We start from the raw sequence: 27100 nt of genomic DNA on the forward strand, positions 1-27100 counted from the left end.
CTATCGGCCGGAGATCCAAGGTTTGGTGGTCCTCGGTTACGAGCTCTGGGATAGGACCTTCACGATAATCACAGTTTCCGGTCACTAGCACGTTGGAACGCTGCAGAATCTTCCAGCTCAGTAAGAGGAGGGAAGCTAGAGCTGGAACCTTCATCTATCCATCACTTGGGAAACAAGCCTGTGCTCGACCTTCAGGTACAAGATACGGAAGAAAGAAAACCAGGAAAATCGATATATGAGCTGAAGTGCTCCAGAATACAGTCTAGATGGCCTCGGAGTCCAGGTAAGGCTTGGACCTTTCTTGATTATACTGATCTTGTCCTCCAAGGGCCTTGTTAACCATGGCTTGAAGGTTGAAGGGGTGTGGGCTACCTCCGTTGTTTTCGTCAGAGCTTACGAATTAGGGCTATGCACCTCTGCGTCGCCGCTTCTGCTGCTTAAGAAATGGGCAGAGCGAGCGAGAGAGAGAGAGAGGCGCCCGACCATGTACCCCGTCACGAACGAGTTCCTCTTTCCGCATCGCCGAGACAAAGACCACCGTTGTAACGTGGCGCATTCTCAGCCCGGTTCGAATTCCAGTTCTCAGCCCATTCGTTCTCCAGTACTACGCTGATGGCAGCTGTGCAACCCTCAAGTCAACGACTCGAGCAGGGTTGAGCGGAAAGCTGAGGTCATGGCGCAAAGTCCTCAGACAGTTGACGAATAGGAAGCGAATCCCGCGAGGAAAGAACGATCTGCAGATCAACAGTGATCTCCGATACTGTACGTGCAGGAGGGCAGATGGATGTGCAACATCAGCGGATGGCTGGGATCTTCTTTGACTCTTCGGACGCAGGGCCTTCTGAACGCTTTTTTGTGGCTAATACTACGAGGTTCAATCCGGAAGTGATTGGCAATGTAGCTTGGTTACATTATACTATGCGCTTGTAGGCGTAGCGTCTTTTTTTAATCAGAGGGACCTGCTGGGGGAATGGCACTACGGAGAGGTTATGCATATCGACAAGCGTCCCGTTGCATACGGTCTGCACATTCCAGAAAAATCAAGGATGTGGATGCTCGACAAAGCCTAAATAAGTTCAGTGATGCGTATCTGGTTTCCGCATCATCCAAGTAATTCCAGACATTGCATATCTGGTCCGCTGAGAGCTAGCCGGTTGTTCCCCGGCCGCAGAAATATGCTGATCCTTAAGGCCCTGCGTCCGAGAAGCGCATAATGCAGTGGAAGCTGGAGACAATAAAGTGACGTCGTTGGGAATGGAGGGAACCGCAAGGAGAGAAATATAACTTAATCACTCTCTGCGCGCGGACCCCTAGTGTGTGGGGAAGGAGGTAATGCGTTTTGCTCCCTCAGAGAAGCTAAGAGCCACCCGGGATAGTTTCTCTGAAAAGATTTAGGCCGGTGCATGGGTAGGCGTTGGATCATGGTTATCATCACTCGTCACACCAGCGCCGTTGGGTTTTGGCCACACCCAAGAGCGATGTCATGCAACGCAACAAATTTGGCGCATGGTTTGATGAGACTGCTGCAAGATGCGAGTGGCGTATCTGGTTCCAGTTCACCTATTGGACGCTATGGGAATGGGGCAAGGGAAAGCGTGAAAGTGTTGGGATGCAAGGGGTTCAGATTAGAGGCTGGGTAGGGGATATCAGCGTCTATTGCTCCTTCTTTGGGCCTTAGGACACTCGTTGATCAATGGAATAGGGGAAAATGCAAGTGATAATATCGATCGTGCCCTACATGAGCCTCTTCACATTAGTGGCGATTGAATTATGGGACATGGGGCTAATGCAGATGGAACCTATGCTGGCCTTTTTCTTGAATGAGCTAGATCACGGACGATGACTTCCCCCCCTTCCTTGTTCCCTCGGTTTGGGTCCACCGGCAGAGAGGTAAAGCTTTCGGACGAGCGACGCAACGAGGTCAAAGCGAAAACGGATCATTGAAGACACGGGACTCAAATAGAGAAGTGAGATCGTGTGCCCGGTTTTTGCGAACTAGATCAACCTGAGTATCAATAACAGCAGGATCGCAACGACGAATTGCCACGCGTATCCGAAGGCGCGTATTCTCGGAGAGCATCCAGACTCTGGGGTTCTTGGGCGGCTCTGGGGCGATCAAGGACCTAAAGGGGCTCTGGACGTTTGATGCGAGGTGGATTTCTAGCGCACACTCCCCCTATGAATGAGCCTTAGGTTATGTGGCTATGGCTAGCCAGAGCATCTTTCCCAATCTGAGTTGATTTGGGAATTGTTCTCCACTAGAATCTTTCTGCCGGGATTGTGTGTGGACGTTGTCTTGATTCGGGGTACGTAAGGCTTTACGGCGTCATTTTCCTCTGTGCTCCGGCAAGGGTGCTGTTCTGGTCCATTTTCCGATGACTTTCATATTAGAAGCCAGGACAGAGAGAAATTGGGAAAGGTGTTCGTGAAATCCGCAAAGACTCCCGATAGCCGCCTTATCGGATGCAGGGAACATTGAAAAAAGTAGGATCACGAACAGGATGTATTCATGGCGCCAAGGTCTGCGCACGTTGCGCGTGCTGAGATTTGATACTGACTATCGAATTTTCGTCAGCAGCCGATGGCAGAAACAACTTCCTCGAGCCTTCTGGAAGCTTTTCGCGTTCAGGCATCGATGGGCTGTTTGGAGGAAATTGGGCTTCCCCACAATCGTTACTGGGGAGCTGTTTGGAATGCCAATATATTGACGGGAGCCTGAAATGCTAGAAGGTAAACCGGCGGACGTATTTTCGGGAGGGTGACACTCTCACCAGAAGCGCGGAGAAGCTCGGAAATTGTCCGGTGGGCCCCCTTGCTGCGCCCTCCCCGTGCTGCAGCGATATGGGCAAAAGATACTCACAGTCGTCACTATGAACTAGGCCATTTGAAAGTGGCTGGCTACCGGCAAAATGCACGACGACATACGAGATGAGACGGCCGGAGGGACTCGGAGGCTCAGGAAGACGACGGTCAGCCAATCACACCGCGGAGTGGCTTTGCCAATGTGGCGATGGCTGGATGATTGGATTGAAGTGACGTCTCATCTCAGAGTCTTTGCCTTCGTATTTACTCAAGTTGTGAGGAATACCTCAAAGCTGAGGTTCGACTTTTGATGCTGATACTCTTGCTTTGATATTGGGACCCGTCAAGACATGCGGAATCCCATATATCCCTGGTTTTAGTGAGCACCGCCTGGGAAAATGGCCGTAAGAGGGGTGAGGTTAATGAATAAGTATGTTGTCTGCTCTAGCCGATTGAGACTTTGACGGAGATAGTGAACTTGGCGCTGCTGCGAAGCTAGGTGCGTGGTGGGATGAAAAGAGAAACATATTGTGACATATTCAGCTTCGTATCTGCGGCATGCCGATACTGGATGCGACACCACGAGTGGGATCGGGGAGGGTTCAGTAGCTGGAATGCTTGGGCATGCACCGCTGGGATTCTCTTTCGAGTGGATTATGAGAGGCCCGAACTTTCCGCTTCCGTAGCGGCCCCAGTGCGGCCTTACCGCAGATCTTGCGCCGTGTGGTTTAGGTGAGTGCCTGGGAGAAACCGCACTAGACTTTCATCCAAATGTTCAGGCGAAGCAGCTCCCAAAGACGGTGGAAATATCCAGTTGGCGTTTCGTTGGGGAAGACGCGACCGGAAAACAGTTTCTGGAAGAGAGAGCGGCTCTTGGCGATAGATATGTATCTGGGCCTAAATGAAGCTAAGTTGCCTCAGAATCTGACCCAGCCTGACAGGTCAGACGCTCAGGCCGAGATTCGTACGTGTCCTTCGTGAATTCCGAGTCAGTTCGACGAGCGGATGACAACGAAGGATCTGGGACTTAGCAATGGTATTGGGAACATAGCCCTCGGGATTGATGTCGCCATAGCACAACAAAGCGGCCATTGGGAACAGGACCAGAGCTCAGAGCCAAGTGTCTTTCCAGCGGGGGGCGGTGTGCAACATCGGCGGTGCTGAAGTTCTCCATATCGTTGGTCCTGATGCGAATGCCGTGCCTTGTCTGCTCATCACCGATTCGGACTGGACCAAGCGGCGTCCGGTCCACATTCCAGAGGGAAGAGACGACGGACTCAAGAGTTCGCGCTTTGCCGAATTGATAGTCTAAGGGATCCCCCAAGGGGGAGGGGGGATTGGGGAGGGGCGGGGAAGGAGGAGTGGACTGCTCGGGCTTAATCAATCCACCTGTCGTTAGCAACTGAGCCTTGACTCCCTGGAGCCCTTGAAGTGCCTGTGCTAGGTTGGGGAAAGCTGTGAGTGATCAAACACCGCTATGAATCTATGATTGGCGGGTCCCTCGAAGGCGCTAACAAATAAGCCCTGATGATGTGCATCAAAGGCAGCAGGCTAACACACTATAATGATCCTGATGGCTCTTGATTCAGCCAGGATCGCCAGCCAAGAGTTCCTTGACTTGTTCCAGCCTTGTTTTTCTTCATACCAAACAGTGGACACCGTCGATCGCTCATGGAGGGGGAGAGTTGTACTTTTGAACTCCCGCTTGGGTGTGGCAAGGTACTTTTCAGCCCCCAACTGGGCCGCAGGACTCGGCCGGAAAGGATGAGTGCGAACGGGGTCGAGGTCTGAACTGCGGTGTCCCGAGTTTGTTGCACAGTACGCACCAGCCACTTGCTCCCATACCAGCGCTGGGGCCTCAAGAGCCAAGGGTAGAGAAACAACCCAGAGAGGCTAGCAAAGTAAGTTCAAGCGTCATTCTCCTATTCCGCCTCATCGGCGATCCGTTTCTCATCCTCGTCGTTGCTTAGTCTCCGATCATTTTCAGCCTTGTAGATCTTGGTTCTAGCATGGTGGCCATCGTGGCAGACCAGCAGAAGAAGAGGAGAGGTGGGAAAAGGAAAAATTCTGCGACTGGGATCTCACTGGACGAGGCCGGATCGACCGGTCGAAATCAAGATGTGGATTCGGTACGAAGCTTCTCAGCTGTTAAAGTAGTAGCGGCCGATGTACGCTACGACTAGGTACCGATTTACTCCGGAGTGGATGGCCTTTCCTGCAATGGGAACCAGGTTCGCACGGACCCTGACCCGACAAACGCCTTCCCAGGAGGAATGGAGTACACATCACCTAGTAGCCGGACTCAACCATGGAAATGGCAAGCGGGAAGCACCACCTGGGCAAGTTTGTTTCCACCCTCTCGACCGCCAAACCCCGTATCCTCGAACTTGCTTCACTAATCCGTATATCCACAGAGTCATGCGCAACAGCTCGTGGTTCGTGTCCCAAGCAGGTGGCATCATTCGAGATCTTGACATCGCATTCACGATCAGCAGTTTCAGGGCATTCTTCAGGTCTGCTTTCTCAGTTGACGAGAATGAAGATCTGGCACTCAATTGGAATGAGGCAAAAGTCAAGATCCCACAGCCTTGGAAGTTGCATCAGTGCGTAGATTACGGCCAAGTGATCGATCGCCCACCAGAGGTACCGCCAGATAGCAATCGCCAGTCTTCTTTGAGTAATACTAGCAGGCGACCGATTGGTTGCGTTTTATGCATATTCTACCAAGGCACAGGAAACAATATTGAATGGAGCCAGGCGAATTCCGTTTTTGTTCCTCTCTGTGGGCTACGCTGGGATGCATTGCCGTCACGTTCGTGCTTCGGCTTCTTTCAACATCTGGCCAGCTGTGAATCGATCATTGCTGAGTTTCGTCCTTCGTCCAGGACCCTCGCATTGGCTAAGTTTCGTTTATTTGTCGAACCAAAGGCTCCAATCTCCACACAAGAGACTGTTCGTCAATCTTTGCCGATCACTCAAGGCCCTGCAGGTTGAAAATCGTGGGACTCTGAGTAGTCCCAGTTTGCTCCCGGGCCAGACGGCTTCAGAAACCAATGGATAATGGCTTGGTATGTGCGGCAGTTTTACCTTCATTAGCCAGTTTAGTCTTGTCATTTGCCCCAGACTACTCCGCAGGATCGCCGCCCAAAGTTTCACTGGGCTTAGGTGCTGTTCGCCTCTTAGCGCTGCGGAGACTAGTCTCAGGCGAGTCTGATGATGTGCTCTTTGACGTCTGGAGCATTCTTTTGTCTCTCGATGCCCTCGCTCAGTATCGGCCTTCTTCTGAATGGTTCGGGTGTCTTCCGGGTCGCGCGTTCCTGTGAAGTTCGAAGATAAGAATAACAGGGAAAGAAAAGTCAGACTATCCGGAAATGCAGGTCCGATGGGGGGAATATCTGATGACTGCCCGTCGTCTGCAATCATACTACTGGGTCTTCCTTCAAGTTGTAGCTTGATGATCCACTGGGCGTACGAGGGCAAGGAAAAAGGATAATGGGGAGGAAATGGTCAAAGTATTGGCGATAAATTAGCCAGGAGAGTTAAAATCAAGGCAAATACAAAAGAAGCGAAGATTAAAAAAAAATAATCTAACCCTCTGCCACCCCCAGGAAGACGTGAGGGATGCACACTGACTCGAGCCTTCGTTTATTTCGCTCAATTCTCCTCCCTACGGGGCACGCCTGACCATTGCTTCTCAACCGCCCGAAGCAGTAAATGGGACCTTCTGCAGCCAGGCTACACCTTATTCGCGATTCATATATTATCTTGATTTGATCTCCCGAGTCCCTCAACCTGCATCAGACACAATTCTTCGCAGCCTGAGCTTTATCAGACTGAATTAGCCTGAGACATCCACACCCGTCGACCTGCACCGTTGATTCACTCCTGCCCATCATCATCCCCTTACTGACTCTACCTACCTTGATTATCTATAACTACATCATCCCTCCACTGCATCTGAGACACGAACCGGCCCCCCCTCCACCCAGCGTCTTCGGATCGCCCTTGAGCGCTCGATCTCCCGTGCTGGCTGGAACAAAGGACCTGGATATCGCGTTGAAGGGCGGATCTATTGATCCCCCTCGACCTCGTTCCTCTCGCCCCTCTGGTTGCAGGTCGCCTCTCTTATGCAGAGACATTGGCGCTTCCCAGGAAACCGTTCTTTGAAGGATCCCAGCCCTTCCAGTCCAGACCCTTTGGCCCCTCCAGAGGAGCTCTGGTGGTTACTCGAGGAACTCTATAGCGTGCATTCCTGTCCTCGCTCAGGACCCCGAAAGGAACGCGACGCGCCCCTCTTCCTGGCCTCCTTCTGCCCTCTGTCTCGCTCGTTTCGAGCTTTGACTCGAGTCAGCGCTGCTCCTTTGGGGAAGAGTAATGACTTCTTGCTGTGAGTACGATCGACCTTGTTCTTACCTGCCTCCATTTATCGCCTGAAGATTTGTTTATTTCATCTCGCTGGTCCTCCTCCACTCCCATTCCCCGGCCTTCCTTTCCTCACACTCTCTTTCTCCTCCCGACCTGCTTGGGTCTTCCTTCATTCTTTCCTTCTCTATTGCTTTCCATCGGCCCTTCACTGCCGTTGTGACTGCCTCTCTTTTTCTTTTTACTCACAAGTCCCTCACTGGTCCTTGCCTACCAGGACCCCATTGCCTTGATAGGCTTCGCTCTCTTTCCTTCTACAAACTCATTGTCTTTCATAACATCTTGTTGCTTGCGCTCGACTGTCAAATTTCAGCGCTTCTACTGAATAAGAAATTAATCTAAACGGAGCGTCGACAGGTGAGCACGTTGTAGCACCTTTGCGCAAGGACCGCAACGCCCAGTTGAGCCAAGATATGCGACATCAGCACAACCTACCCGATCGTCTTACGGTTGAAGTTGACTGTTCATCCCTGGGCTCTAACGAGTGCCCCTCCATGACCTCAAGCTTTTCGCCCCTTGATTCGCCCACACCTACACCAACCAGTGTATATAGCCACGGATCCCTGGAGTCCCCAGCCTGGCACGAAGCGGGATCTTTCCCCAATCACACTTACGAGCGAGGCGGCGGCTCGACGCCGATGCGGAGTGCCTTTCGTCTAGCAGGAATGGCTTCAACGGAGAGTTTAGGGTTGCCTTATGGCAGCATGGAACCGCAGGAACGGATGCCCATGACCGACTTTCTGTCCGGATATGACGAGAATATGGAACAATTGTGGCTGCCTGCCGACGCGCCGAAGACCTATGACCAAGTCACCCAAGGCCTTGCGTACCATAACGGTATGCATCAATACCCAACCATGGTGCGTAACAATTATCGCTATCAACCGGCTACCTATCTACCGGAATCTACAACAAACCCTTGTCTATCGCGGTCAATATTTCATCAACCAGAACGTGTACCGACATCGATGTCTATGAGCAACATGATGCCCTGGATGCCGCTGACGGACTCGATCGCACCACAAACAATTGCGCCTTCGCAAGTCGCTCCAGTCACTCCACCACCATCGTACACAGAGTTTACGACCTCTCTTAGTGCGTTCAAACAACACAGCCCCACAACGCCTGTGCGTTCTTGTTCTCTCGGAACTGGTTCCGGAGCCGATACCCCGATGAGTCGTGTTTCTGGAGGGCCATGCGAGTATCTTGATGACTTCCAACAGTCTCCAGTCTATCGAGACGGGTTCCAGAGGCCCCACCGCGTGGCCTCAAGGAAGACGCTTCGACGGCAGACATCCAAGCAGAATTTGATGTTGGAAAACCTTCCACCGATTATCAAACAAGTACAATTCAAATGCAAAGAACCTGGCTGCAATGGACGTTTCAAGAGACAGGAGCACTTAAAGAGGCATATGAAGAGTCATTCAAAGGAAAAGCCGCACGTGTGTTGGGTCCCAGGGTGCCACCGTGCCTTCTCAAGAAGCGACAACCTCAATGCCCACTACACCAAGACCCATAGCAAACGGGGCGGCCGCAATCGCTACGTTGCGACACTTGATGAAAACAGTCCCGACTACGACCCTGACTTCCGCGGACAGCTGACACCGGATGGGCGTCCCATCTACGGGTCCAAACTTGAAGACGCAATTCCCGGCGCTGGGGACATGGGCATGGACGCCTGGGACGACTAGAGAGATCTTGAGGGCTGATCTGCATGAAATCTCATATGATACCCGCTGACTCGATTCTATGCCAAAAAACATTCCTTTTGCCTCCGGCTCAGGCAGATTCGATGCTCCGGGGCGTTGCTTTGACCTGCTTGGTTTCCTTCCCAACTTTTCCTTTTTCTCCTGTTTATCTGTAGAACATTACCGGTTATATTTGGCTCAAGTTCTGGTTTCCCATTCTCGTGCACTAGGACTGGGAGTTGCGATTTCCCAGCCGAATAATCTAATGCATCGAAGCAGACGGACTTCAACGGAGCCTCTGGGTCGGAGTCGGATTCTGTACAATTGAGAGTGATTTTTTGTCTTTCTTTCGAGTTGATCTATCGATGTGTCAACCCCGGACAGGATAATAATAGCTAGATATATTATACGTGTTAATCTAGAATAGGAAGAAAGCAAGCCACCACTGGGCCTGTTGCTTGTTGAAGATTCGATGGCAACCGATTGTTTCTGACGGATCGCATTTGGAGGACTGAAACGGGCAGCGCCAAACCTCAGCACAGCAGAAGTGCGTCGATCACGGCGATCAGACCAACAGAGCAGCCTGAGGCTTCGAATCCCACTCATGCTTGAGTTGGGGTGCCATTCTGGGACGATTGGGCGATGCATCAGGTCCTCCACTCAGAAAGTTGGAAACACTCCTGAGGTCACTCACATTCCTCGGCCAGAGCTTCAATTGTCGGGCGTCGCCTGAATAAAGCACGTCCACAAAAGGCGATCACTTCTCCTTCGCTGATCGCCCATTGAGCGAGTCTGCTTACCTCACTTGGAATGGATCCGATCTATCTGGAATGCACCTGGTTCCTGGTTGCTGGAATTCTCGTGCTGCACGCTCGGTCTAGGGTAGCCGATAGCCGGTGCTATTCCGGGCTAAACCCGGACCTCGCGCAGGCTGGCGGTGTTATACCAGGCCTTGTTTGTAAGTTAGTGTGAGGTTAATGCTGACCCTCCCCGGATTCAGGCACAGCCGTCCTGCCCACTTTGTACAGCGGTGAGCGAATGACTGACTCGGAAGTTTTTCTAGCACTCACGTAGATAGTCCCGGTTGGCACTTTTTTCTTTCTGGAGTATGTTGCACTGGGGCGGGGGTTCTGGTGAAGCTCGGCCTATTGGATATCCCCAGTCATTCCACTCACCTGCAGGTGTGGGGTGGGATTTGAGATTGGGTTCGTCATGGTGACAGTTGGGAGTCTGAGTTGAGTTGTTATTGTTGGCACCGATGATCTTGGTGAGGGAATGAGACCTTCGGGAGTTTTGAGCACAATGCTGTCAATGTAACGGTACCTGCTGCGGCTTGCTGGTTGTTGTTGTCGTCGTGGTACCTGACTTGAATTCTGCTCTGGATGTGACGGCTGTGCGTGTCAGCCGCCAGGCAATGTGATTGTAGTGTGATAGTGGTACATCTCTCCTTAGCCCGAGAGTATGAACCTCGATTTTGCCTTTCGAGTGCTTGGGGTTTAGGGTTAGCAAGATCGTTTCAAGCGATAGATAGTTGATCGAGATGACTATGCTCCATGAAGAAAAAACCGTAGAGACAAAGTATCTTCCTGAGTATAAGTTCCTCTTCGATGCAAGGTTATTATTTCTCTTCTACCCTAGACGGGATCAGAGGGATATTCTATACCTTGTGCTTTATTGCGAATCCCAGCGCATGTTTTCTTGAGGGTCAAGGTCTTTTGACACTTTCCCTGGATACTACCAGGCAACGAGAGATATCTTCACTTTTTCCATATCTCGGACTGCTCTTGCCCAAGCACTCGTTATCATGTTTATTCTCAGCTCTTCTGCTTCTTTCTAGCTTTCTGGCATCCTGTCTAGGATGATAGAATTAAATTGACCCCATGGCGTATGCAGTTTAAGTAGAAATTTCCTTTCCGATCATGGGCTTGTGTAATCATATTATAGCCTGCTAGCTCCATTGTACACGACCAAGCCGAAGGAACAGCTAACACTTTAGATACCAAGTCCAAGTAGCTATCAAAGACTAGCTTGCGCTTTGTTCTAATCCTTGCGTGGTATCTATAAAGGGTAATAGAGACTGGAGCGAGGCAGGCTGCAAAGCATCATAGTAGTGTCAATGACCATTCAACACCGAGTGATTCAAACTATAAGAAAGTACGTGTGGATTCAATACGGCAAAAGTTATAGTCAAGATTGATCTATCGTACCATATACGTCGCAAAAAGCGGAAACCCGGAAGCAGCAACTGAGCGTAGGAACGTACGCGCTGCGACGGCAGAAGCAGCCCTAGTGGGGATGGATAACGAGGCAACGAGAACGAGCTAGTTACTGCTCCAGTCTGAGTGCAAGGACATATTGAATCTACGGCGGGAATGCAGCTATGAGGCCGAACCCTGAGAGTAGCCCTGAGAGGGTGGGAACAATCTAGTGGATGTCTCGCCGGTACGCAGTCCATCCAAGCCTGAAAAGCACAGCAAAAAATGCCACGGAGTCTAGTAATATCGTCAACAGCAACCAATCAGCAAGCAGCTGGCCGTTGTTTGCCCTCAGTTTGCGGAGGATCGATGACTGTCTGAGATACATGAAGAGGCCCCGCCATGAGTTGGCTCCCGATGACGGCGATAAGGGGGAGACCAGCCACGCCGGCATTCCTGCCATTGATTCGCTGGAAGATAATGGGATCTGCTATGAGGGGGAGAGGGATAGAGCAAGCGTAGACAAAAGAACCGAGGAGACACATGCGCGGTGTGATAAAGTTCAAAGCCAGCATCTTGAGTGGTATGGCTAGATACTCTTGAACGCTTGCGTCGAAGCCAAGTTCAATTTCCTCGTGCTTTGCATGGATGGCCCAGTTCTTAGTCCTGCGACGCAGTTGTATGGCTTTAGCGACTAGATGCGTACGTTTCGCCGAGCAGGAGGAAGAGGTAAGCGAATTAGACCATGCCGAAGATACCCGAAATGTTAATGAGTCCACGTCCAGCCAAGACGCCCATCCATGATCGTAAAGCCGCCAATAAGAGGGCCCAGGAGCGGGCCTGTGAAGACTGTAAGGACAAAGCCAAGCATGCTAATCATAAAGATATCACTTCTCAGCATATCGCTAGAGATGGCGCCGGAAAGGGACAAGGTACAAGTCGCGGAAAATCCAGCAAAGAGGGGGCATATGAGAATAGACTGAATGTCTTTGGATGCGGCCGTAGCAAAGATGAATATACTGAAGCAGAACATGCTCGTCAGGAAAGGCGTGTGTCTCCCTTGAGCTCTGAGAACGACGCCCAGACGACGGGGCCGGTTGCGAATCCTGGGACATATAAGGAACCCCGAAGGCTCCTACTTCTCGAGATATCTCGTACGCGGTCATTAGCGGTGGAATAATGGCCGGGAAGATGCTACTGGTTACGGCGAATGTGATAGCTATACTAATAGAAGCGAAAATGAGAATCTAAATCTCAAAATCAGCTTGGTTTCCTAAAGGGCGTCACGATGCATCCGGGACGAACTCCTTTATTGCCGGCTAATTCTTAGAGTTAAGCGCATTATTAGATCTATCGAAGTTAACGAGGATGGAAGGGCTTCTCTGCGCTGCCTAGAGATGCTGTCTGCGGCGTTGGTTGTGACGCCGGTTGAAGCTTCGTGCCGCCAGTTTTATCATTCCAAGACGATTTGCCTTCGTCCTCACCTGCAACAAATCGACTGCTCAGTAAATATAGGTTGACCATACTATTGCCCGTCAGCGCAATGCTGCCGTTTTCTATGTCTCTGTCCATATTTCTCTCTTGATGGCGTAGAAACCCACGTGCTGTGCTGATGAAGAAAATTCATGCTAGAGTATGAAAGCTAGCTGAGTCACTTCTAAGATAAATGGAGACATAAAATGGAACCACAGTTGGTTGATTTCTGTGCTCTTTGAAGAATGATGCTATCAGCTCCTCTTGCGGTATAACCAGTAATTATCCTGGCTTGGTCGATCCTTGAATTTGGCATTGTGTAGAGCAGTTCTGGCCTCGGTGCGGAGGGCCACCTCGGAAGAGCCCCCTAGGAAGGCGTTTGGATTACTGATATGCCGCCATGAGATAGTGATGACTGGGTGGATAGGTCGCCATCCTTTGTGGCTTGGATGCTCTCAACTGGGTCAACATCCGTCAGCACAAGCCAGTTTCGAAAGCCAGCAGATCGCAAATCTGCGAGGCGTATTGAGATATGCATTGAGACAGGCTGCACTCTTGCTGACACTTGACAGTTCTCCAGGATTCCAACAGGCTTAAAGCCAAGATGCTTTGGTCCCTAATCACGCTAGTCCTATAGTGGAAAGGTGCCTGGGATGCCAGGTGAGGTGTCTATGACTGCGGAGTATTCAAACTCTCCGTTTCTCCCAAGAGCGTTTCAGGCTTGTGTCATCTTCAACTTCTCCCTCGACAACCTCCAGTCGCGACCTTCCATCTATAAGATACACAGACAGAGTCATGAATGTTAATTCAGAGCCTGTTTATGTGCATGCTCTCCTTCACCCCCCCCCCCAAATTGGCATATCGTTTGTCCTCCGACTATGATGACCTCCTTTTCGGCACGAGGTATCAAAACTGCCATGGGTGCTCCGAGAACAAATTCAAGCTCAACAGTCTGAGTCTAGAGACAAAGAATATGAGATGGGATGTGGGGACCTTCATGGTATATGTTGCGTGTTCTCAGTCTCAATGATTGAACTGCATCTATCTTGTCAGGTCGAGACCTAGAAAAACCGTGTCCTCGAGGGGAGTCTCATAGTATCGATGTATTTCAACGAACCCCATCCGTGCATACAACTGGATCGCACCCTGCATGAAAGGGAGCGTATCTAGTCTCATCTCATGGTATGCTAGGTCTTTTGCGCGCTGGACAATGGCAGTCACCAGGGCCTTGCCGAGGCCCATGCCGCGCGCTTCTGGAGCAACGTACAATCGCTTCATCTCGCAGTATCTCTTGCTAGTCGCGTCCCCGGGATTCATGCTCTTATCGAACAGGGGCCGTACGGCGACACAACCAAGCGGTGTATTGTCGGCGCTGTAGGCAAGAAGAATGTCTCCATGAGGCGCCGCGTACTTTCCGGGGAGAGAATCCAATTCCGACTGGAAGCTTTGGTAGGTAAGGTCGATGTTTAGCCATTCGACGTAGGCTTTGAAAAGGTCCCTTGCAGTAGCGATATGTTCTGCCGTCTCAGCTGAAACGATGCGGAATTTGGTAGGATTTTCCATGGGTGTGAAGTTTGGGGATACCCTGAACTTCGAAAGCAGCGCTGCTTGGCTTCAAGAAAACGGGGACATTGTTCATTAAATACCCAGCACTCAAAGCGTGAGGTTCGAGGAATTGTGCATGGAAACGAAGGGTTCTTTCCATGACCCCATGACGTGTCAGCCGGTACCCAGTCAGACAATAATGACTCACAGCATCAAAGGAAGAGCATTGATGGAGGAGAGAAGACGAGGAACAGGGAAAGATCCGAAGCATTCGAAAATCGATTGGGAGGCAGCCTGAGGCACGAGCGTCACTTGACACATGCAGGCTCAGGAGCATCTCTCCATGCTTGCAAGAATCATCGTTCTTCGTCTCTTCATGACCAACTGAACTATCGTGGCAACAACGCTGGCCATCGAGAGCGTCGTGCCCACTCCACAGCGCACATCCGATCGCTCAAGAATTAAAGGCTTGTGGTTGTCGAGTCCCAAAGCTGAGGCCCATTTTGCCCCCTCACGCACCGCTCCTCGCCTTGTCTGCCGTGCATGACACATGCCCTTTTGCTGGTCTGATATTGGATGCGAAGTCAATACGAAGTGATGATCTTGGTTACATCGAAAGCGGCTTTCCCGCTTCTGGTGGCTATTCGCGAAGTCAGCATGCTCAAATCGATGAACTTCGTATATTTCGCGATCGTGTTTTTGCGTCGAAGATCTTTCGAAGGTGACGATCTTTTTTCTCGTCGACAGTCGCAAAAACACTCAAAAGGACATTGAGCTTTAGGGACAATGACGACCAGTTCTGAACACTGGCGAAGTGATCTGATTTGTTCTCTCAAGGTTAAGTCCGACAGGCAAAATTTGTTTCATGGAGCCGGTGCCTGAGATCGGCTCTCCTATCATAAGAGAGGATCCAGGAATCTGAATGGACGCAACAGACGATGCAACGTTCCGATACAGACGACGTGACCCTGACACCGTCTCTGACGGCGTGAAGGCCCATCCCTCTCGGAGGATCGTCGCCAGGGCGCTCTCTGCAGCCCCCGCCCGCAGCGCCTAATTGGCTTTTCCGAAAGCCAGGCTTGTGCTTCATGCCTGCTGGACAGCAGATGCAGTTCTCGGCGCTGAGGTTTGATTGTTAGTGGATAATCTGATCTCCGATGTTGGACGATCCCATGGCCAAATCAGCACTCTCTTATCAGCACATGTGCCCTCCATCTCCAGCCGATGCGGAGCAGGCCGATGGATTCGGCTCGCCAGGTACGAGGTTGGAGTGTCAAGTGGCCTCCCATTGTTCTGTTCTTCTCGAGTTTTTCCTTTCCTGGCAACTCCCCCGGGGACAATATAAGATCGATGTGGTCGCCGCTGCCTCTGATGGTTTTCGGCTTCAAGCTCCAATTTCTCCTCACAGCTTCGAATCCTCCTACAATGTCCTTCAAATCAGTCGCATCTGCCGGCGTACTAGCCCTGTCCGCCACACAATTCGCCACAAGCGTACTGGCCGATGCTGAGACCTGTCCCACCGACAGCCCTCTGAGCTGCTCCAGCTCCAGCACTGAGCCTTCCTGCTGCTTCAACACTCCCGGAGGAGCCCTCCTTCTGACCCAATTCTGGGATTATGACCCTTCCCTTGGTCCTAGTGACTCCTGGACCCTTCACGGACTTTGGTAAGTTTCTAAGCTGCCCCTTTCCTTGTGAGCCTGCTCCTGACCTGCGACTAGGCCGGACAACTGCGACGGCACGTATGAGGAATTCTGCGACGAATCGCGCGAGTACTCCAACATCACTTCCATTCTCGAGGAACAGGGCCGTACCGAGCTCCTCTCTTACATGAACGAGTACTGGAAGGACAACGGTGGAGATGACGAATCCTTCTGGGAGCACGAGTGGAACAAGCACGGGACCTGCATTAACACTATCGAACCTGACTGCTACACCGACTACACTCCCCAGGAGGAAGTTGGTGACTATCTCCAGAGGGCTGTTGACCTTTTCAAGACTCTCGACACCTACCAGGTATGGCGCTGCAGCACGAAACCTTAATGACTAGTCTCTCATCCTTTACAGGCCCTCTCCGATGCAGGCATCACCCCCTCCAATTCCAAGACATATGCGCTCGATGAAATCCATGATGCCCTCGCCGCCATCCACAACGACTTCGCGCCTTATGTCGGCTGCGACGGTGACAACCTGAACGAGGCGTGGTACTTCTACTACGTCAAGGGCAACTTGATCACCGGCGAGTTCGATCCTGCTGAGAAGCGTAAGCCTACACGTCCAAACTTAGAAGTTATCGTGTAGCTAACGCCATTCGCATCTCTAGTTACGGAGTCTAACTGCCCTGACTCCGGTATTAAGTACATTCCGAAGTCCAACTCTTCTAACTCTACCTCTCCTATCGGCCGCCGGCACGCTGCCCCTTCTCGCGTCGTGAGGAAGTCTAGGACTTTCTTCTAAGGGCTGAAACGCTGAGCGCTTTGGCAGTTGTATGAACATGGTGAACGTAACCGGTGTGGCAGGACTGGATTTCGCCGTTTTGAAATTATCTTCGACATACATTCGTTCATAGAAGGGATCTCATATGGCCAGTTTCTTCCAGCTATGATGCTACTTCATCTTCGTCTGTAACCGTATACGTACTTCGCCAACGGTGTGGTGGCAGCACGACGCGTCAGCAGCAACTTGCCCGGTATAGCCCTCGTAATTCCCGCCGCAAGAAGAGGATTCCCGGCTGTAGGCATAGCAACGGAAGCTCTCGGGGCGCTAGACCGGCGCCCCGCAAGATTTGGATGCGGCAGGGGCGTGCGGTGTGGACGGGGCCGTTGTAACTCTCTGAACGACCCCGAATGTAGGGCAGCCTGGCGTCCGGTTGGGCCAGGGTGGGGAGAACGGGTAACGCATTCGCTTCAAGGTGTATCCCGGCGAAGTCTTCCCTGATTAAGTCAATATGTCATGGGTCTCTGGTGAGTGAAACACCCCAATTCGTCATTTATAGCCCCTTCAGCCGAGCATTCCTTCTCTCTTCTTCCCTCTTGGCGTCAACCCGATCCAAGAAGTCCATACGGCCAAGGAAACCCTCCTTAGCTTTGCTATGAACCCTAAGTTCATCGCTGATACCAGCACGATCCACGTAAGCAGCCCAATCTAGCCGCGATTTCTCGACGGTATTGATCTTCGGACCGCGCGCGTTGTCCGCTTGACCAGCTTCCGCGAGTGGTTGTTTCTCCCAGCTCTTCTTGATTGACCCCGTGGGGTTAGGATCAAAACGTGAGACTTTGCGGAGTGGACGGCGAAGTTTAACAAGTGTGTTTCCATTCACCATGTCCTCTTCGGTTGCTGTTATAAGTTCACCATCCTGGCCGCCGGAGAGGAAGAGCTTCGCTTCGGCGGAGTCTCTAGGGACGAGTTTCTCTTCTGTAATCATCTCACCGGCAAATTTGTAGGTGCGCTTGATTTTGACCATTTCGCCGAGATGCCGTTTTTGCGACTGCTTTTCTTGGACCACATTTGATTGCGCGGATTCCTCTTGATCGCGCACCTCGATGTCTTCGTCCTTGCCGCCGTTGGTCGCCGCTGCTTCCCTCGTCTGCGCTGCCCGCGATGGTGCTAGTCCTGGGCCTGAGTCTGGAGCGTTCATCTGAGCCCAAACAGCATCCACATCGATCGTGGCACCGTCGATTTTCGCGAGCGGTTTCCGCTCTTCCTGTCTGAGAGCACTGTCAGAGCCGCCTACGTAGATGAACTGAGAGAAGGAAAGGACAAAGGAGGCCCATACATTCGCATCTTCATGGCGCGCGTCCTCACGAATCCTCCCGGCGCCTCTTCCTTATCCTCTTCAAAGTCCAGCTCTTCATCATCGGAAGACTTCTTCCCTCCACGCTTTTGTTTCTTTTCCTTCGCCATGCGGATCATCGCCTCATCGCCGGAATCTAGCTCCTCAGCTTCCAGGGCTGAGGGCTCCGTTGTTTCCTTATTTGCCTTTCTCCTCTTCGCCGCCGGCTCTGCCGCCGCCGCCTCCTCGTCTGAGGATGAGAGCTCCGCATCATCCTCGTCGGCGACCGCTTGATCGAGAGTGAAGTCTTCATCTTCGGCGGAGTCGTATTGATCTTCGTCAATTTCGAGGTCTGGGTCAGCCATGGTAGCTGCTGGGTCCGTAGGCATGATCCTCAAAATGTATTTCTTAGAGATTGAAGCTCTCAGATTGCAACTCTGCGTCCCTCTGAAATAAGTTATTTTGCCGGGCGGTGCGGTTTCAAGATTATGTAATCAACTTTCCGTTGTCTTGGGAGACAAAAGCCGAAAGACTCTCCTCAATATGAAACCTTTGCTTTTCGATTGCATGATCCGTACCGTCAAATTTCTCTGTCGATGCGGATACCACAAATTGGTACATTACTATCATTTTCACAGGAGCGAGATGAAGAATTATCGAACAGTACATACAAATCTTCGGGATGGGGAAAAGCTCATGGCAGCGTCAAGCGTCCTCATAGCCTAAGTACATTAAAGGTTACCGGTCTCCACGATCGCATGCGACGATTCTCTGCGTGATCCCAAGCCTACTCCAGAGCTCTCTTTCTTCAGCTCACAAAATGGCATCCATCTCACCTATTGTACTTGAAGGTGGTTTCGATCTTCTCAAGATGATACTGGTCTTGTCCCCTCTGCTTAGCAACACTCAATTCGAGCCATGTGCCCAGCCCGGCGGCAACGCCCATGATGATCTCAAGTCCGATAAGGAAGCCTAGCAGGATGAACGCCGCATAAGTGGCTGAACAGTCTCTGGCAAATTGGGCCGGCGCAGGTGAGACCGTCAGATTGTCACTGGAGAAGCCCGACGGCAGATCATGCGAGACCTTCCACTTGCAGGTCCAGGAGTCGAGAGTTTCAACGTCGCTGAAATTATCGGGGTAGGATGACCCGGGCAGGTGGATAGCAAATATAAGTCCCACCAGTGCTGTGATGAACCCAGAGGCCGAGGTGGCGACCGCAGCCATGTTCACTCGTCTAATATGCGAATGGGGCTAGACTACAGTCAGCGAGAGTTAATTAAGCTGAGTACCGGGACATACCGAAGGCAGGAGAGCAATAACAATGAAGAATAAGCTGAGAAACGTAATCACACTGCCACATGCTAAAACGGCGATGGTTGGGCGCAGGTCCAAGTTCAAAGGCCAAAGGTATAGCCCGACGGCCTCATATGAGGATGTATTCCGGTAATGTCGATAAGGCACCGCTTCGCAAGCTATTATCGAGACAGAAATGGCTAAAGCGAGAAATGCAAGTCCGAGTCGTACCCAATGGAGCAGACGGATCCGCTTCAGGAAGCTCGACTCTTCCTCATCGGATGCACAAGATGCATGGTAAGAACCATTCAACGACGCTGCAGGACTCATGTTGATGGATGTAAAAAAGGGTATGGAGTAAAAACTTGGTCTATCAAGTAACAACCTGGAAGGAGGGACTGAAAGCAAAAAGCCCGATCAACGGCACTTTGAAAGAGAGAATACGAAGCGTACGTCTTACCAGAAGACTAGAATGAAGTGTTGTAACCGAACAAAAGAGGGGAGAAGTAGGAAAAGAGGGGAATATTATGCAGCTGCAAAAAGTGAAAAAGATTAAGACATGGAAGAAAGAAGACCGGCTGTTAAGTATTTGAGCACCACACCGAGATGGAGGGCTCAAACTCTTTACTCCAACCGCTTGGTTTCCAAGAGATTGAAGGTTTATTTTCAGGAAACAATGGGTCTGGGATATCTCATGCTGAAAGCCACTGAGAGTAGCTCTGTAGCCGCCTCCATGAGCAGGCCCATGCTCATCGGGCCACCCATCATTGTCAAGATCCGGCAGCGATCCTTTCCCTCAGCGGTTGGTATCTTCAGGATGGCATTGCGCAGGGTAGTTTCTAAACCTGTCCGTCAGGGCGCTTATCGATCCAGAAAGGTGCAGGAGAGGGCTGACGAATAGGGAACAAGGCTTGAAGAAAAGGTGCACTTGACCTGCTTGACCCATTTCTCACGTCTCACGCAGGGTGCTGACGCTGTTCGTCAATTGGTTCGGTGTTGGTGATCGGGCGGCCCAGAGAGCAGCTGGGCGGCTACAACAGGATACCAAACGATAGAGAAGCTGTGGTGCGGGTGGGCTATTCCCCCAAGTCATTTCCCATCCAGCATGGGCAAGAAAGTAGCCTGGTCTTGAATAAACGAGGACGTCCGCTTCTCTTTAGAGAGGTGGGAACGTTGTCAATGAATCGATCGATGTCAATTGAAGGACGAGCTTCGGCTCCATTCGCACACATGACGTGAGCCAATCAGCGCCCGACTACGGATTTGCGATAGAGAAAAATTGGCGGGGAAGAAGAAAAGAGAACGACAAGACTGCAATCAGGAAGAAGCCGGGGCACCGTCAAGGTAAAGGCATTGGCTTCTAGTTATCTCCGGCTGACTGGTTTTTTTTTCCGGTTCTGAGCATCTTGAGAGTTAATTTCTTCTCGAAGGCCGCGACTGTACAATGCCGCTCTCAAAGCTCCAAGGGGCCAGGCTCCCCGCATCGGCCGATTTTCATGGTGCGTTCATTCAACACGATCAATTGGCGATTGTACGATCGGTTTGAGAAGCTGACGATCATTCAGTCCATCTTCGCAATGGTGACATGATGGAGCTGGTAACTCCCACCATTCGAAAAGGTGGCGTGAACACTGTTTTTGTCATGGTAAGGAGATCAGAGAAAACCCAATTCATTCAAAGAGCTCCAATTAAGATGACACAGCCAAATCTCGTACCCCCGGTGACTACAGTCGACCGCGCGCTCCAGTACAGGGAGCGTTTACAGGCCATTGAGCCGAATGTAAATTTCCTCATGTCTCTTTACCTTCACGAGACTATCACCCCCGAAACCATCATTGAAGCCAAGAAACGAGGTATCACCGGCGTCAAGAGTTACCCAGCAGGTGTAACAACCAATTCCTCTGCTGGCGTCGTCGATTATGCTGCGTTCTACGCCGTCTTTGCGGAGATGGAACGTCAGGACATGATCCTTAATCTTCACGGAGAAGTGCCTTCGCAAGGTGATGTGACTGTCCTGTCAGCGGAAGAGCGCTTCCTTCCGACCCTCAAACAGCTGCATGAGAAATTTCCAAAGCTTCGGATCATCCTCGAACACTGTACCACAGCAGCGGCAGTAGAGGCTGTCAAGCAATGCGGGCCAACCGTCGCAGGAACAAGTAATCCCATTACCTCAACCATTTCCCCATCTTTTCAGGTCTAACCATTTTTGGATTATAGTAACCGCTCACCATCTCTCTATCATCATTGATTCCTGGGCAGGGGACCCTTTCTGCTTCTGCAAGCCAGTCGCCAAGACACCTGCTGACCGTGATGCCCTTTTGCGCGCAGCGGCTTCCGGAAACCCCAAATTCTTTTTCGGGTCTGATAGTGCACCTCATCCTGCAGCATCTAAACGAGGAGGGGAAAAGATCGCTGCAGGTGTATTTACTCAGCCATATACAACCCAACTTGTGGTTGACGCGTTCGAGCAGGCTTGTCAAAATGGCGTCCTGAAAGAGGAAGACATCACTCCTGAGATCATCGAGGGTTTCATGAGCAAATTCGGCCGCGCATTCTACGGTCTTGAAGGCGAGAAAAAGGAGTTTATCACCCTTGAAAAGAAAGATGAAAAGGTTGTAAACATCCTCAAGTCGGACAAGGTGGATGTAGTTCCTTTCAGAAGGGACCAGCAGACATGGAGCGTAATTTGGTCGACGTAATCGGAGCAATATTGTCGTTCAACCTTAATACCAATCCATAATGACGTTGGAAAGAATGTCTTTATTCGTTTAACTTAGTCGTCCTTTTCGGCTGTCTGGGTAAGCATACCAGCGACAGCTTCAAGTGCTTGCGCTTCAGAGATATCCAACCTCCGCCCAACAATTGCGGGGTTGCCGTCGCTGCCAACTGGCAACTGTCCAGACCGCTCAAGGTGAAGTCTAACTCTGCTGTCGATATAATCCCGTCTCTCATCAGACTTCGATTCCTTGTTGCTGGCATCTTCGGATTTCGGTAGGCTGGCCAACTTGGGACGCAGATCGTTCAGCATCGATTGTAGCGCAGGAAGTTGAGATAAGATGAATGTGGTATTAGTAGTCAAAGGCGTGTGCTGGGTATTTGACCCCGTCACAACACCGACTCGTAATTTCCGAGCAGCCGGGCTCGACATTAAAAAGGTAAGGTCCAAGTTCTTCCTCTCACCAACTGGGTTACCCGCAATTTTACCCTCGACTTTGGAATTGTCCGCGGGATCCGCAGTTTGGGCCGCCGATAGAACCGTCCTCAGTTGGGAAATTAAGACTTCGTTCCTCGCGCTCTCCTGCTTGAGTGCTCGATTCAGTTTCTTCGTTTCTTGCAGTTTCTGACGTAGTGCGAGAATCGTCTCGGGAGTCGGCGCGTCGGGTGAAGGCTTCAGGGAGATATTCTGCGAGGCGAGGGGGTCAGAATTAGAAGGAGAAAGCAATCGCAAGAGGCGAAAATTCGTACCTCGTAATGCTTAAGCCTGATCCATCCCATTAGGTCATCGGGAACCCTGAAGATGTTACGCAACACGAAGATTTCGAATTTATCGAAGGCCTTATCGACTGTCGCTTCGAGCAGGGTTTCCAGCTGGTGTAGTCCATTCTCAATCTCCAGCTGCGCTTCCGGATAGACAACGTTTCCATCTTCGTCAGTGTCGGGGATTGTCGAACCATTGTTGGAATGAGAGAATCCCAGTCGCTCGGGAGGTGTCGAAAGTAGCCCTCCCTCGAGACTGGAGATTGCCTGATAAATCAAATTGTTGATTGAATTTATAATATCATCTATGAGTGACTGTGGTCGCGTTAGCTACCAGTCACATGGGACAGCCGATTCGCTTTTCGCATACGAACCAAAGGCGTGTAGCTCATATGCTCTGTGAGCAGAGAGGTTGTAAGATCGTCCATTGTGTTGAGTTGTCAATTGATCCATTACCAAGCTCAACCAGAAGAGTTGAACGTTGGTGGTCGTCTGTTCTGGCACGCGTCGCGTGGCGCGAGGGGAAATTTTTGGCACGCAAACCAACTTCGACCCAAGGGAGCGCCAAGACCCAAGGCACCAAGAGGATGGTGTTGCTCTGTCATGTCCATGTTTCGCTCATCTTGAACTCACGAATGCTCATGAATAAGACCAAATCTATTTCTCCTTGACTCAGAAATGACACATCTCACTTGTTGTGTTCAATCTGTTTTCCAATGAGCACTTGTTCCTGAATGGAGGGCACTTTTGATGCTCACTGATGGCAGCCTTGCTCACCAAACACCATGACTGACTCACAGGGCTTTCTCTTGTGCCACATGCTGGACGTCAATGATTGCGGAGAAGACATGAGACCCATGTTATTCTCCGAAGAATCATGCGTCTGGGAGAAACATATTTTCACGATGCTCCGAAGATGCTTCGTTCCTCGGCGCCATCGCTTGACATTCTCATCATCTGAACTCGTGAATGAATCAGCATGCAAAGTCGAGCTTCTTTCATGTGCAGTCGACTATGGCGAACAACAAACAGATCCTTAAGGCCAAGCAAAGTTTGGGTTCGTAAAAGGAGGTCACTCCTGGCGAAGCTCATAATGGATATCGAACCGCATTCATAGGATAATCTCCGAAGTTGTACTGGTATTTGGCGCTTAAATCGAGGACTGAATTATCATCCTAATCACGTTGTCCTAGATTTACTGAATCGCCTTATTTTGGGATGAAAATTACTATAGTACGAACTTTATCATCGGCTATGAGGATCGATTTAAAGGTTGCATGGAGGCAAGCCTCAGTTCCCGGCAGGAAGAGTTGACGCACGAGGAATTTATTCCTCAGCATCGCATTCTTTACTTCAAGCGGCAATCCGACTCGGAGATCATGTGGGATAGGAAACGGAGGATTGACAAGGTATTCATGAGTGGGAACTCTGCCTCTGGCCATTTATCTACCTCGGTAGCATTTCTCAATTGAATGCATTCCAGTTGAACCGGGTTTACTGCGAGTATGCTCTTTCCAAGTTGCTCTCAGGTTTGCTTCACGAGCACGACTTCCAGAGTGAGTTATGGGGTGCTCCTTCCTCAGGTAAGGACATCAACATGATGGCCGCGTACCGTATAAAATGAGGTCTTGGAGCGACCAAGTATCTAACATACGAGCAGCGCCAGTTATTTCTAAAGTATCCTTTTCGGAGGCATTCTAACTTCTGTTTCCCTTGCAGGCACGCTCTGTCTTGCCTATCTTAGCGATCCGTCCCTGACGACACACAGCAAAATGTCTCGGCGTCACCATCGGATCGATTTCTCGCTGCTGAGAAGACGGCAAAATATCTCTTCGACCTCTTCTTCCGATTTTTCCCCAACCGTTCCAGTTCTCGAGTCTCCGATCTCATTTCACGCCTTCACATCGCAGAGTGTCTCTGAGGCAACACTCAAACAGAGCAGGTTGAATCGAGCTCCAGTTAAACCGTCCATGTTCTTCGAAGAAAAGGAAGAGGATGATGACGGTTCGGTCCCCAATCTGAATCGCGGTGACCTAAAGGATGGCAGATCCGCGCGTGCGGCGCATAAGAGTAGTGCAGACGAGAGGCCGTTGAATCGAGCAAAGAGTCAGTATTTTGAGGACGCTTATAATACGCGGAGCCCCTGGATTTCTCCGAGAGCTCGCATAAGCCAGGAGTCTCTCGTTGTGGTCGAGATTCAGACGAATATAACGGTAAGTTCTGAGCCGTCGTCTTTGTCACAAACACAACTGCGGAGCCCCAGGCTGAGACAGTCTCAAGGTTAAAGACGAGGATTCCATCATCTCTAGCATTACTGCACGAATGGCGCAAATTTACCAGAGATCTGAGTCGTTCATGGTAGTCACCATTCAGCAAGGCTCGTGTCTTCGATTCGGTAATACGGCACTCCCGGCATACACCATGAAAATATTTGCGTTGCCCTATCTCATCGCCCCGATCACCAATCTTCGCAGCACAATACTCATTCAAGCAGCGCTTCAAGAGATTATACATATTACCCCGGCCCGAGGAGTCATTCTCTATATCCCAGTTGCCGAGGAAAACATGGCAACTAATAGCACAACGATGATGGGTGAAATTGCTCGCCTAGAACGAGAGACTCATGATCGGGAGCCTGGAATCTTCAAGTCACTCTCTCAGTCATTGAGTAGGAGGAAGAAGTCTAGCAGTGGTGTGAGCGCACCTCTATCTGTCACCACAACCTCTTCATGGGCTGTGGGAAGCGACCATCCGAGCGAAAAGCCAGGTACAATCTCGGGATCAGAAGACGCTGCTCCTCCTTTGGAAAGGGGCAATTCACGGCCTGCGAGGTCTTCAAAGACCCTGCGACTCTTTGTTTCCCGCCGAGCACCGGAAAACTCGGGAAGGTCGGACGATAATGCGTAAATGCTCATGTTGACATCCACCTAATCTGGTTGCCGAACCGGTCATCTTCGCCCGTGCATGTTGAAATCAAGTACTGGTATCCCAAAAGGCTCATGCCTCTATATGTTGATGATTCGAGGCGATATATCGGCCATGAGCGACTCGGACTTCAAGTTAAAGTTTTAGTATGCATCAAGTGCCTAGGTTCCGTCTTTTCTGACGTCTCATTATTGCCTATTCTGTGACCCTGTATGATTAAGGATTCACACTCTCTAGCTCTTCTCAGTCGTCCATGAGCTCAAGTATTAGCTTGGATGCACGCCGGGACTAATTGCATGCATATATCAAGATGCTCGAGGCAGCGCCAATTCAAGATGTTGCATCCTTTACCGTCATTGGGCGAGGCGGCTTCGTAAAAGCACAGGCCTCCTCAACGGCTGCAAGTATAAATTTGCGAGTTGGAGTTTCTCTTTTCAGCAATTACGCAACAAGCGAAGCTTGGCTGATATGCTTCGGACAACTTTGACTCATCCGTCCGTGATGGTGATGGTATCCATTCACCACCTGCACCTCCGTCCACATCCTCTTCGACTTTCGCTCACCCATCTAAATCAACTACAAGGACGTTTTGGAAGCAACCTCACACATCAACGCTACGATATGGATTCGAATATTACTGCAAGCAATATAAGAGAAGCAGAAGGTGACCTTTTTGATGCTCCAGATGGCACGGCCTTGATTCGTGAGTCTTCCGCGTTCTGTTTTCATTGATGTATAGGACCAAGAGCGCCGATAGTAACCTCAGACTTCCCCAGACGCATGCAATTGCCAGGGGTCGTGGGGCAAAGGAATTGCACAAGCATTTCGAATTAAGGTATATCGTTTTCGTTCATTGAACTGAAAAAGCCACTCCTAACGACTTGGTAATCGCAGTATCCCGCCGCATTTACAGTCTACAAATCGCATTGCGATAATTACCTCAAGGATCCTCAAGATCTCGAGGTCTCGGAAGCTCCGCCTGGCACCGGCCAAATCTCCCGCAGGATCCGGCTGCCAGAAGGCTCTGCCCTTATAATTCCACCCCAGAAGAGAGATTACGAAAGGCCGCGAGGGAAGAAGCATTGGATAATATGCCTGTTCACGTCCCGAGGGTATGGACGGAGTTTAAGCAGCGTCAACGTGATCCTGGAGAATACGCAGCTGGCCGTCGTAGACATGAAAAACCAGCTTGATGTGCTGCGGTCAAAGGAGTTCGGTCCGGAAAATATGGGCATCGCAGAGCTACGGTCTTGTCGATTTAACTCGGGACTCTTCAAGGTGGAGTGGGCTCATACGAGGAATATTCTGGAGGAGTCGGGATTGGAGATAACTGTTGTCCGCCCTGTTGGAGAGCCTGCTTGAGCTGGGCCATGTGTTGGATTTGCTCGAATGTCGTCGATTTGAATTCCATCCATCAAAGCGAGTATGTAGATTTCTGGCTTGCAGAACTAGCCAAATAAGTTACTATCACATAAACCTTGAATACAAGGGTTTTGAGCACACTCCAAGG

At 50.8% G+C, this 27100-nt stretch overlaps 11 protein-coding genes across 11 annotated transcripts; 6 read left to right on the plus strand and 5 right to left on the minus strand.

The window, feature by feature from the left end:
* The first annotated feature begins 4730 nt into the window (after positions 1–4730).
* Positions 4731–6373, plus strand: BJX67DRAFT_87866 (uncharacterized protein). The gene has a single exon (XM_071035575.1). It carries the CDS (start codon positions 4969–4971, stop codon positions 5794–5796), a length of 828 nt encoding a protein of 275 aa, XP_070890784.1. The 5' UTR covers positions 4731–4968; the 3' UTR covers positions 5797–6373.
* Positions 6374–7440: 1067 nt separating this feature from the next.
* On the plus strand, positions 7441–9013 carry brlA (C2H2 type transcription factor BrlA). Its single transcript, XM_071035577.1, has one exon. It carries the CDS (start codon positions 7638–7640, stop codon positions 8913–8915), a length of 1278 nt encoding a protein of 425 aa, XP_070890785.1. The 5' UTR covers positions 7441–7637; the 3' UTR covers positions 8916–9013.
* Positions 9014–11014: 2001 nt separating this feature from the next.
* Positions 11015–13118, minus strand: BJX67DRAFT_369358 (uncharacterized protein; the record flags this gene model as incomplete). Its single annotated transcript, XM_071030752.1, has 9 exons — positions 11015–11056; positions 11120–11198; positions 11278–11336; positions 11385–11480; positions 11530–11801; positions 11900–12174; positions 12221–12331; positions 12413–12426; positions 12969–13118. The coding sequence occupies 9 exons, from the start codon at positions 13116–13118 to the stop codon at positions 11015–11017; spliced, it is 1098 nt and encodes a 365-aa protein (XP_070890786.1).
* Positions 13119–13621: 503 nt separating this feature from the next.
* Positions 13622–14143, minus strand: BJX67DRAFT_376671 (GNAT family N-acetyltransferase; the record flags this gene model as incomplete). Its single annotated transcript, XM_071031927.1, has 1 exon — positions 13622–14143. The coding sequence occupies one exon, from the start codon at positions 14141–14143 to the stop codon at positions 13622–13624; it is 522 nt and encodes a 173-aa protein (XP_070890787.1).
* A 1407-nt stretch (positions 14144–15550) lies between these two features.
* Positions 15551–16579, plus strand: BJX67DRAFT_376672 (T2 family ribonuclease; the record flags this gene model as incomplete). The annotated part of the gene is made up of 4 exons (XM_071031928.1): positions 15551–15789; positions 15844–16138; positions 16190–16385; positions 16446–16579. The coding sequence occupies 4 exons, from the start codon at positions 15551–15553 to the stop codon at positions 16577–16579; spliced, it is 864 nt and encodes a 287-aa protein (XP_070890788.1).
* A 317-nt stretch (positions 16580–16896) lies between these two features.
* On the minus strand, positions 16897–18360 carry swc5 (putative Swr1p complex component (Swc5)). Its single transcript, XM_071035578.1, has 2 exons — positions 17898–18360; positions 16897–17829 (listed from the first exon to the last, which is right to left on the minus strand). The coding sequence occupies exons 1-2, from the start codon at positions 18281–18283 to the stop codon at positions 17112–17114; spliced, it is 1104 nt and encodes a 367-aa protein (XP_070890789.1). The 5' UTR covers positions 18284–18360; the 3' UTR covers positions 16897–17111.
* A 313-nt stretch (positions 18361–18673) lies between these two features.
* BJX67DRAFT_88353 (uncharacterized protein) lies at positions 18674–19713 on the minus strand. The gene is made up of 3 exons (XM_071035584.1): positions 19642–19713; positions 19195–19586; positions 18674–19146 (listed from the first exon to the last, which is right to left on the minus strand). Exons 2-3 carry the CDS (start codon positions 19516–19518, stop codon positions 18727–18729), a joined length of 744 nt encoding a protein of 247 aa, XP_070890790.1. The 5' UTR covers positions 19519–19586; positions 19642–19713; the 3' UTR covers positions 18674–18726.
* A 648-nt stretch (positions 19714–20361) lies between these two features.
* On the plus strand, positions 20362–21924 carry BJX67DRAFT_88160 (dihydroorotase). Its single transcript, XM_071035580.1, has 4 exons — positions 20362–20687; positions 20754–20833; positions 20891–21344; positions 21406–21924. The coding sequence occupies exons 1-4, from the start codon at positions 20633–20635 to the stop codon at positions 21885–21887; spliced, it is 1071 nt and encodes a 356-aa protein (XP_070890791.1). The 5' UTR covers positions 20362–20632; the 3' UTR covers positions 21888–21924.
* On the minus strand, positions 21739–23178 carry BJX67DRAFT_88226 (MIND complex subunit MTW1). Its single transcript, XM_071035582.1, has 3 exons — positions 23040–23178; positions 22654–22980; positions 21739–22591 (listed from the first exon to the last, which is right to left on the minus strand). The coding sequence occupies exons 1-3, from the start codon at positions 23091–23093 to the stop codon at positions 21962–21964; spliced, it is 1011 nt and encodes a 336-aa protein (XP_070890792.1). The 5' UTR covers positions 23094–23178; the 3' UTR covers positions 21739–21961.
* Positions 23179–23809: 631 nt separating this feature from the next.
* On the plus strand, positions 23810–25815 carry BJX67DRAFT_88254 (MIF domain protein). The gene is made up of 3 exons (XM_071035583.1): positions 23810–24074; positions 24149–24878; positions 24946–25815. The coding sequence occupies exons 2-3, from the start codon at positions 24438–24440 to the stop codon at positions 25570–25572; spliced, it is 1068 nt and encodes a 355-aa protein (XP_070890793.1). The 5' UTR covers positions 23810–24074; positions 24149–24437; the 3' UTR covers positions 25573–25815.
* Positions 25816–25855: 40 nt separating this feature from the next.
* BJX67DRAFT_88216 (uncharacterized protein) lies at positions 25856–27100 on the plus strand. Its single transcript, XM_071035581.1, has 4 exons — positions 25856–26100; positions 26174–26293; positions 26367–26425; positions 26485–27100. Exons 2-4 carry the CDS (start codon positions 26212–26214, stop codon positions 26950–26952), a joined length of 609 nt encoding a protein of 202 aa, XP_070890794.1. The 5' UTR covers positions 25856–26100; positions 26174–26211; the 3' UTR covers positions 26953–27100.

This window comes from Aspergillus lucknowensis, assembly GCF_044049455.1.
Source record: "Aspergillus lucknowensis strain CBS 449.75 chromosome Unknown BJX67scaffold_2, whole genome shotgun sequence".
In the NCBI taxonomy this organism is placed as follows: domain Eukaryota; kingdom Fungi; phylum Ascomycota; class Eurotiomycetes; order Eurotiales; family Aspergillaceae; genus Aspergillus; species Aspergillus lucknowensis.

What these genes read in the sequence shown, in the direction of transcription:
- BJX67DRAFT_88216 (XM_071035581.1), top strand. Translation starts at nt 26,212, where the DNA reads ATGGATTCGAATATTACTGCAAGCAATATAAGAGAAGCAGAAGGTGAC. An exon ending in AGATGGCACGGCCTTGATTC is followed by an intron (nt 26,294 to 26,366) that starts GTGAGTCTTCCG and finishes AGACTTCCCCAG; the next exon opens with ACGCATGCAATTGCCAGGGG. An exon ending in CACAAGCATTTCGAATTAAG is followed by an intron (nt 26,426 to 26,484) that starts GTATATCGTTTT and finishes TGGTAATCGCAG; the next exon opens with TATCCCGCCGCATTTACAGT.
- BJX67DRAFT_88160 (XM_071035580.1), top strand. Translation starts at nt 20,633, where the DNA reads ATGCCGCTCTCAAAGCTCCAAGGGGCCAGGCTCCCCGCATCGGCCGAT. An exon ending in CGCATCGGCCGATTTTCATG is followed by an intron (nt 20,688 to 20,753) that starts GTGCGTTCATTC and finishes ACGATCATTCAG; the next exon opens with TCCATCTTCGCAATGGTGAC. An exon ending in TGAACACTGTTTTTGTCATG is followed by an intron (nt 20,834 to 20,890) that starts GTAAGGAGATCA and finishes AAGATGACACAG; the next exon opens with CCAAATCTCGTACCCCCGGT.
- BJX67DRAFT_88254 (XM_071035583.1), top strand. Translation starts at nt 24,438, where the DNA reads ATGTCTCGGCGTCACCATCGGATCGATTTCTCGCTGCTGAGAAGACGG. An exon ending in AGATTCAGACGAATATAACG is followed by an intron (nt 24,879 to 24,945) that starts GTAAGTTCTGAG and finishes GACAGTCTCAAG; the next exon opens with GTTAAAGACGAGGATTCCAT.
- swc5 (XM_071035578.1), bottom strand. Translation starts at nt 18,283, where the DNA reads ATGCCTACGGACCCAGCAGCTACCATGGCTGACCCAGACCTCGAAATT. An exon ending in CGCGCCATGAAGATGCGAAT is followed by an intron (nt 17,830 to 17,897) that starts GTATGGGCCTCC and finishes CAGTGCTCTCAG; the next exon opens with ACAGGAAGAGCGGAAACCGC.
- BJX67DRAFT_88226 (XM_071035582.1), bottom strand. Translation starts at nt 23,093, where the DNA reads ATGGACGATCTTACAACCTCTCTGCTCACAGAGCATATGAGCTACACG. An exon ending in ATATGAGCTACACGCCTTTG is followed by an intron (nt 22,981 to 23,039) that starts GTTCGTATGCGA and finishes ACGCGACCACAG; the next exon opens with TCACTCATAGATGATATTAT. An exon ending in TCAGGCTTAAGCATTACGAG is followed by an intron (nt 22,592 to 22,653) that starts GTACGAATTTTC and finishes CTCGCCTCGCAG; the next exon opens with AATATCTCCCTGAAGCCTTC.
- BJX67DRAFT_87866 (XM_071035575.1), top strand. Translation starts at nt 4,969, where the DNA reads ATGTACGCTACGACTAGGTACCGATTTACTCCGGAGTGGATGGCCTTT.
- BJX67DRAFT_88353 (XM_071035584.1), bottom strand. Translation starts at nt 19,518, where the DNA reads ATGAGTCCTGCAGCGTCGTTGAATGGTTCTTACCATGCATCTTGTGCA. An exon ending in TTATTGCTCTCCTGCCTTCG is followed by an intron (nt 19,147 to 19,194) that starts GTATGTCCCGGT and finishes ACTGTAGTCTAG; the next exon opens with CCCCATTCGCATATTAGACG.
- brlA (XM_071035577.1), top strand. Translation starts at nt 7,638, where the DNA reads ATGCGACATCAGCACAACCTACCCGATCGTCTTACGGTTGAAGTTGAC.